This window comes from Lynx rufus, unplaced genomic scaffold (assembly GCF_022079265.1).
Source record: "Lynx rufus isolate CCGP_SWC_20201006 ecotype Redwood Valley unplaced genomic scaffold, mLynRuf1.p SCAF_4, whole genome shotgun sequence".
Taxonomy (NCBI): Eukaryota; Metazoa; Chordata; class Mammalia; order Carnivora; family Felidae; genus Lynx; species Lynx rufus.
Genome location: NW_025814856.1, coordinates 11233263 through 11242096, shown reverse-complemented (window position 1 = coordinate 11242096; position 8834 = coordinate 11233263). Strand labels below are relative to the sequence as shown.

Below are 8834 nucleotides of genomic sequence, written 5' to 3'. Positions count from 1 at the left end.
GTTTAACATTATATCCCTAGTGGCATCTAAAAAAGTGCCTGTCAAACAGTAGGTGCTCAATAAGTGTTTGTTGAAGAAATACAATAGGATTTGTCATCCTTGGCATGACTGACATTTGGAGATGGCTCATTCTTTGTGGTTGGGTCTGTTCTATGCATTGTGGGGTGTTGAATGTCATCCCTGGCCTTCGCCCACTAGATATTGTGACATATGTCTCCCTCCTTCAACTTTAACAGCCAAAAATTCTCCAGAAACTTCCAAGCATCCTCTGGTGGGCACAGGTGAGGGTCATGCCCCTTTGGTGACCCTTAGCCCTTGGTCCATATCTTGGTGAGAGCCCTGATATTTCTCTGTCGTTCCACCAATCACCTAGAAACAGGAAATAGCAATGTACCCATCTCTGTGCTCCCAAAACTAGCACAGGAATTGAGACACATTTGAAAGCTACAAATAATTACTGAAAAGATCTTAAAAAGCTGGCATTGAGTGCAATCGGATGCCAGTCATCATCAATTACCCTACATACACGATGTTATTTAATTCTCAGAACAATCCTAACAGGTGACTACATTATTATTGAACCCATTTTAAAGATGGGAAACCAAGGCCAAGAAATGGGATGTAATTCAACCAACACCACTTTGCTTCATCACTTAACCACTGCACAGCCCTGTCTGCAATTCAGAGCACCTCTTTGTCTCTTGAGAGAGCCAGGTGTCATCACCTATCTCCAGTCCCATTAGCTGTTGCCATGGTGATGAGTCATGGGGACCATGCATGGAGGCTAGGAGCCACAGAGAGGAGGAGAAGAGGATTCTGGGAGAAAAAGGCTAGGTCAGAAAGCCTAGCTGGAGCAACCCTTCTCCCAGTGGTGCCCCCTGCTGGACCCCAATCCTCTCCACTGAGGTCCTACTCCTTCCGCAGCACTGATAACCAAGATGGATACATCAAAGTTGATGGCTCCAGATGGTCATTGCTTCAATTCACACCTCTCCCTCTGATCCCAAACTTATTAAAAAAACTTGAAATTATAATGTCATCCTAACTCCTGTGGCTACCATTGCGCCAGGCACCATGCTAACCATGCTAAACCTTTGTAAGCATTGTCTTACTTCAATATTACAACTGTCTTAGAAGGTAGTTGCTGTTACATTCTTTCAGTGTAGGCTCAGAGAGGGGAAGTGACCTGCCTAAGCTCAAACAACAAAGTGTGACAGCCAATTTCCCCACACCCACTCCAACAGTGTTAATAAACTTGAAACATTTTTTGTCCATCTTATTGTGTAGACAAAAACTGTACCTCACAGTTATATGTTCATTTGTCATCATTCTTTTTACTTAATGTCTTCAACAAATATTTGAGAACTTACCGCATTTTGTGTAGGCATATAGCAGTTTGCAAAATGGACCAAGGGTCCCTGACTACCTCAAACAACATTCTATTGGGCAGAGACAGACAATGTCTAATAAGCAGGTATATTCCAGGTGGTGATAAACACATGTCAGACAAATAAAGCTGATCAAGAGACATAGGACATGGCCAGGAGTGTATCTATTTTGTGTAGTGTGGTTAGAGAAGGGCTGTATGATTTTTGAGCACAAATGTCTTCAAGGAATTGAGATTGAGTTGCTGTGTTCTGAGATAAGAAAGACTGTGGAAGAATGTGTGTGTGTGTGAGAGAGAGAGAGAGAGAGAGAGAGAGAGAGAGAGAGAGAGGGAGGGACACAGAGAAAATGATAATGGCAATGAAAATGTCTAAGAGTTAGATTTTGGACACATTAAGTTTGAGATGCCTACTAGATATCCATGTAGAGATGCTGAGTAGGCTATTGGATAGGGATGAAGATAAGAATTTTGGGGTCACCTGTGTGTAGAGTGTACATAAAGTCCTGATACTGGATAGGATCCCCAGGGAGAAAGGACATTGATGAAGTCCAAGGATCAAATTTCTTTTTTTAATCTTCTGTCATTTATTTGTTTTTTTTAATATAATTTATTGTCAACTTGGCAATAACTGCTTTGTGTTTCAAGTATGAATGAACAAATGTTCATTTAACAATCCTTCACTAATGGATATATATAATGCTTTCCAATCATAAATTTCATTTCTCTGAATATACTTTTATTTACACAAATGTGGAATATATCTGTAAGAGGTTGATTGAATTCGGTGGAAAAATGGGAAGCAAGTTCAAACCCAGGTCAGTTTGACCTCAAACACAGCTCCCCCTACACCATCTCCCACTGCTTTGGAGGGCAATGAGGCTTCTTACAGTAAATATTATAAACCAATATTCTGGTTTGTTTCAGTACTGTAGGGAATATATAGGTCCACCCAAGAAATATTTATTAATCAATTTATGTCTTCCTAATATCATGTTGATGCTGTGTGATGGTAAGCAAGATAGACAGACTTCCTGACCTCAGGAAGTGGATAGCCAAGGGATCAAAATAAGTTAGCATAAGACACTGGAGGCCTGACTCACACTGGCCCACCAACTACCTTCCAGGTTCTCTGTCTATTCAGATACCAGTAGGATCAGAGGCCAACTCAGCCTTTAACGAAGAAAATGAAAGAGACTAGCTTGTATTCTTGTCCAGATTGGCCTTGCTGTTAGAGAAGAGGAGCATCTTGGCTCAGTGTGATAAGAATTCACAGCAAGATGAAACTTATTTTAAAATCAGGAAGTAGACCTGAATCTATAGAAATAATCCATCAGTGTCCCAAAGCTCATGCATGGCGGGTTGTGAGTGCCTGTCTGTGGTTTAAAAGTCTCTTAGGATTGTGGAGTGTTTGGTTTGAGGGTGGACTAGTCCTCCATGGACAGGCACCCCACAAAACCCACCATAGGAAGATGTGTGAAGCATTGGGCGGCCAGGACCGGGATTCACAAAAGACCTACACCAGAAACTTGGCCCTACCAAGTTGTGTGATCTTGGATGAGTCATACAACCATTTTGACCCTGAGTTTCCCCTCTGTTAAAGGGAGTGGATGTGTTTATCTGCCCTGATCCCCTTATGTGGCTATGATGAGATAATGTTCGTGAGGGGTAATAGGAAACATGCAGTGCAGTGTATATTCTGCAAAGAAGGATGGTCTGGATTTCCCACATTTGACTGAAATTGTTTCCTACATCCCCCCACTTCATGATAAGATGGGATATTTTTACCACTCGAGTTATAGAGAAAGACTGAGTCCAACTTTAGGACAAATGATGAATAGTTTATTATTCAACATAAACATGAATAAACATTTTCTTTATTTTAGCTTTAGGTAATTTAATTTATTGTTCATGCATTTTAAATATTTTTTAAAGTTTATTTACTTATTTTGAGAGAGAGAAAGAGTGGGAGCAGGGGAGGGGCAGAGGGAGAGAGAGAATCCCAAGCAGGCTCCACGCTGTCAGCATAAAGCCTGAAGCGGGGCTTGATCCCACAAACAATGAGATCATGACCTGAGCTGAAATCAAGAGTCAGATGCTTAACTGACTGAGCCATCCAGGAACCCCATTCCTTGTACATTTTAATTACATCTGTTGTTGTGCACAACAGTATCACTATAACCTACTGTCCATTAAGTATTACTATAAATTATTGTTTTTATTTATTTTTTAAAATGTTTTTATTTATTTTTGAGACAGAGAAAGACAGAGCATGAGCAGGGGAGGGGCAGCGAGAGGGGGAGACACAGAATTCGAAGCAGGCTCCAGGCTCCGAGCTGTCAGCACAGAGCCCAACGGCAGGGCTCTAACTCACCGAGTGTGAGATCATGACCTGAGCTGAAGTCGGACGCTCAACCGACTGAGCCACCCAGGTGCCCCTATAAATTATTATTTTTAAATGAATGCATAGATTCATATTCAGAAACAATTTAAATTTGTCAAAGAAACTTTTTTTAAATTTCATGTTTAAGTAATCTCTACACCTAGCATGGGGTTTGAACTCACAACCCCAAGATCAAGAATCACATATTTTACTGGCTGAACCAGCCAGGTGCCTCAAGAAAAACTTTTTTAAATGAGATATAATCGATACATAATATTGTGTAAGTTTAAGGTGTACAGTGTATTGATTTGATGCATTTATATATTGCAATATGCTTGCCACTGTAGCATTAGCTAACACCTCTATCATGTCACATAATCATCATTTCATTTTTGTGGTTGGGACAATTAAGATCTAACCCCTTAGGGACTTTGAAGTTACTGATACAATATTGTCACCTATAATCATTATGCTGTGCATGAGACCTCCAGGACTTATATATCTACTGGTTGCAAATTTATACCCCTAAACAACATCTCCCCAGTTCCCTCACCCCTCAGTCCCTGGTAACCAATGATTCTACTCTTCGTTTTTATGAGTTCAGCTTTTTTAGGCCTTGCATATAAATGATATTATACAGTATTTGTCATTCTCTTGAATACACTTATTTTCAACAAAGTATAAATACTATGTAGTATGATCAACCTTAAATCCCCCTCATGGCCACAGGGAAGCATTTAGCTGGTCTGATCATGAGATACACCTTTATCCTGAACTCTGAACTCAATGTGGCTCAACAAAGAGTTCCACACTGGCCCATGTGTCACATCACTCTCTAACACAGCAGGCGATGTCTCATGGTGGGACTTATTATAGAGACTTCTCTGTGTCCCTGCAGCTGCTCAAGATTCACACTTGAAATGTAGAGGTTTCCTTGACTTTATCCGTGAGTCTGCTCTGTTACTGTTTCTAACTGTTATTGTACAGATCTGTGCAATGCTGAAATTTAGGGTGATTTCCTCTCCTCGGCTATAATCTGGCTTAGTTTTTTGTAGCCTTACAAAATCCATGTTGGAGGTACCCATTACTGCCTAGTAGAAGGTGGGGACCCGACATCTTCCATTTCTCCTAGCAGTGTGGACTAATGGTAGTGGGACTAATTAGACCACTCTGGCTGCTGTCAGGAGAAGAACAGATCCCAGGTTTGAGGCTGCCTGATAAAATGTCATGCAGCAGATGAGAATCATGAAATCTGATTTTCTCTGTGTCATAATCTTATACATCTTTCCACTCTGAAGTATTCTTGAGTATCTTGAGTATCAAGAGTATTCTTGATGCCGATTAACCATTGTGTGTGCATTTGGATGTTGCCTTCAAGGGTCCTTGTAAACCTTAAAGCATCAGATAAATATAGGTTATTACATGTTTACAAGGTGCCATTTCTTTTTCCTCTTTTTTTTTTTAATGTAGACTCCACACCCAGCATGGAGCCCAATGTCGTGCTTGAACTCAAGACCCTGAGATCAAGACCTGACCTGAGATCATGAGCCGGGTGGTCAACCAACTGAGCCACCCAGGTGCCCCTCAAGGGTGCAATTTCTAAGTTGGTAACCCAACTTAGCTGTTTCCAAGTAATTCCTTCCTGATCATCATATTTTTTCTGGGTAGAGTTTTCTGAGGAAGGTCTTGGTCATGGCTGTCTTCAGCTCCTTGTTCCTGAGACTGAAGATGATGGGGCTGAGGAAGGGGGTGAGGACCGTGTAGGTGATGCCCATCAGGGTGTCTCCTTCCAGAGACTGGGGACCCTTGGGCTTGAGGTAGACGACAGAGGCAAAGCCGTAGTGCACAATGACCACAGTGAGGTGGGACGCACAGGTGGAGAAGGCCTTGTGCCGGCCCTCAGCTGAGGGGATCCTCAAGATGGTGGCCACGATGAAGGCATAGGAGAGGAGGATGAGGAGACAGCAGCCCAGCAGGGCCATGATGCACACCAGCCCCACACCCTTGGCCACTACTGGTACATCAGTTCCACAGGCCAGCTTCAAAAGAGGGGGCACATGGCAAGCAAAATGGTGGATCTCATTGGGTCCACAGAAGGTGAGGTGGAAAACGGCCGTGGTCACCACCAGCCCCATGACCGAGCCACCTACCCAGGACCAGGCCACCAGGCAGGCACAGCCGCGGGGGCTCATGAGCACATTGTAGCGCAGGGGGTGGCAGATGGCCATGTAGCGGTCGTAGCCCATGACGGTGAGCAGGAAGGAGTGGGTGAAGCCGAACGTGAAGGAGAAAAACATCTGGCTGGCACAGGCCGCCCAGGTGATGGTGCGGCGGGTGGAGAGCAGGTCGGCCAGCAGGCGCGGGGTGATGGCCAAGGTGTAGAGGATCTCAGAGGTGGACAGGGCGCACAGGAAGAGGTACATGGGCGTGTGCAGGCTGCGCTCGCTCCAGACTGTGGCCATGATGAGCAGGTTCCCCAGCAGCGTGAACAGGTACATGAGCAGGAACAACAGGAAGAACATCATCTGAAGGTGGGGGAAGGTGGAGAAGCCCACGAGGATGAATTCAGTCCCTGCTGAGAAATTGCCTTTCTGCATGGAGACTGTGCCTGGGGCGAAGTGTGAGAGACAGAGCTCAGCTACTTGGTGGAGAAGGTCTTCCCCATCCCGGGGTCTGCTCAAGAGAGTGCCCCGATCAATGACAGCTGGCATTTGTAAAAATTAGCAGTGGGAAACCTCACTAAAATGCAGTCAGAGGTTTTGGCAGGAAGAGAGCTCACACCCTGTCCCTCCTAGTCCATTGCAAACTTGACAAGGACAGGAAGAGATGGACTTGACCTTGGGAGTGGCTACTACTCCCCACGCTCCCAGTGAGAAGCCACCATACTTTGAGCTCTCGGTTTATTCTAATGGAATTTTTATAACAGCCTTTCCAACTTACCCCTTTTCTCCTTAAAAAGTCTACCTTTCCTTTGTTCCCTCCAACCTGCCTCTGGTTTTGTGGTGGCCTATTTGCGCTGGATTGTGGTTCCATTTTATTTCTGAATAAACACATCTTTTGCTGGTAAAATAACTGGGTTTGTATTTTTAAGGTTAACACACTGAGTTCCCACTCTGTGCCTCTTAAGATTTAACCCTCTCGGGGTGCCTGGGTGGCTCATCGGTTGGGCGTCCGACTTCGGCTCAGGTCATGATCTCACAGTCTGTGGGTTCGAGCCCCGCATCGGGCTCTGTGCTGACAGCTCAGAGCCTGGAGCCTGCTTCCGATTCTGTGTCTCCCTCTCTCTCTGGCCCTCCCCTGCTCATGTTCTGTCTCTCTTTGTTGCAAAAATAAATAAAAAAAAATTAAAAAAAAAAGATTTAACCCTCTCATTAACCTAGTAACAGAGGTGCTGTTTTTATCACCTGCATTTTGAGCATCTTGAGCAGACTCACGAGAATATTGGTGTGCATGGAAGTTAGGCAACTTGCTCTAGGTGAAGCTGTCAAAATGGCAGAGCTAAGACTTGAACCTGTGCCTGGCTGTCTCTAAAGACTGTGCCTTTCACTATCCTTCTGGGTTGCCTCCCAGAATGAAAACATTCCTCCCCTGGAGCTTCCAGCCATTGTCATTGTATCCTTCTACTGCCTTCTGATAAATCCTGTTCTGCACATAGCTCAGTGACCACAAGACACCCCTACCCCATGTCTATAATCCTTGGACCGGCAGGCATCTCTAACTTAATACAAATCGGATTCTTTCTCTGGAGGTATCTCTTTAGGGAGTGAGAGGTAAGAGGCTGTGTAGAAGTAACACTCTGGGTGTTTTTCTGCTCTCATGAGGCACATCCGTATGTTCTAGGACAATGCAACATGGACATCCGACAAAGGGACGTGGGAGCCAACCTGAATTCTTGTTCTGCCAACTGTGTAAAAGTGAGCATGTCTCTTCATCTCTCTGTACCTCCATGTTCCCCTGCCTCCCTCAGCATTGTTTTGAGAAATAAATCAGTTATTCTTGGGATGTGACCTGACACCCAGCAAGTGCTCCCTATAAAAATTAAATCAACACACTAAGTGAGCAAATGTACATAGTCTGTGATCAGCAAATAACTTCAATTTCATGAGATTTCAGTGTCTCTTCATGAATAACTTCACCATTTTTAAATGATCTTTTTTATTAGGCAGTATAAAGTTTTAAAGGCTATAAATTCCCAATCTGCTTTCCATCTCTATTTGCCTGTTCTGGACATTCATCGAAATGAAATCATACAGTATGTGGCCTTTGGGGTCTGGCTTCTTTCGTTCTGTGTACTGTTTTTGAGGCTCACCCACATTATAGCATGTAACATTCTGAGAACCTGGTTGCTTTTCCATGGTTGACCAGTACTCTGTTGTATGGATAAACCACATATTGTCTATTTACTCACTGCTTAATGGACATTTGGGTTGTTTCCACTTTTCACTGTTGTGAATAGTGGTGCTATGAATATTCATTTATGTAGGTGTTTTAAAGCATATCAGTGGTTGCCAGGGGCTGTGGAGGGAGAATGGGGAATGACTGCTAACGAACACAGGGTTTCTTTTTGGGTTGATGAGAAAGCTCTGGAACCAGACAGAGGTGGTTGGTTCACAACACTGTGAATGTAATTAATGGCACTGAACTGTATGCTATAAAATGGCTAAAATGGCAAATTTTATGTTATGCGTATTCTACGGCAATAAAAAAAATAGGGGAAAAAAGTAGTAAGTGCCCTATTAGGTGGGTGCAGGTCCCTGATCAAGCCCTGACAGGCTAGTAGTGAGAAATAAAGAAGGGAACAGCTGCATTGGTGACTGGAGGCTGCATTCCCCAAATATCACCAGTTTCCAGAGTTTCTTGGTTTCCCTTCCCTGGAGCCCCTCGTATCCTTTCTCCACTTTTGGGGCAGCACCTGCCAGTAGGTCCCCAGGATTGTGTCTCCAACAACCCCCCAGTCAGTCCTGCCACTCTGAGATCTCAGAGGGATGAGTCAAAGGTCAACAACATGGAAACCAGAGCCTCTGAGAAGAGGCTGAATGGGTGAGAGCAGGGTCATGTGGATTGTGC

The 8834-nt window shown here is 44.0% G+C and overlaps 1 protein-coding gene across 1 annotated transcript; it reads right to left on the bottom strand.

Moving 5' to 3' along the window:
- Positions 1-5416: 5416 nt before the first annotated feature.
- LOC124524643 (olfactory receptor 10H1) lies at positions 5417-6364 on the bottom strand. The gene has a single exon (XM_047096993.1). The coding sequence runs from the start codon at positions 6362-6364 to the stop codon at positions 5417-5419; it is 948 nt and encodes a 315-aa protein (XP_046952949.1).
- Between the last annotated feature and the right edge of the window lie 2470 nt (positions 6365-8834).

Excerpts from the sequence above, each read along its gene's own strand:
- LOC124524643 (XM_047096993.1), bottom strand. The coding sequence starts at position 6,364 with ATGCAGAAAGGCAATTTCTCAGCAGGGACTGAATTCATCCTCGTGGGC.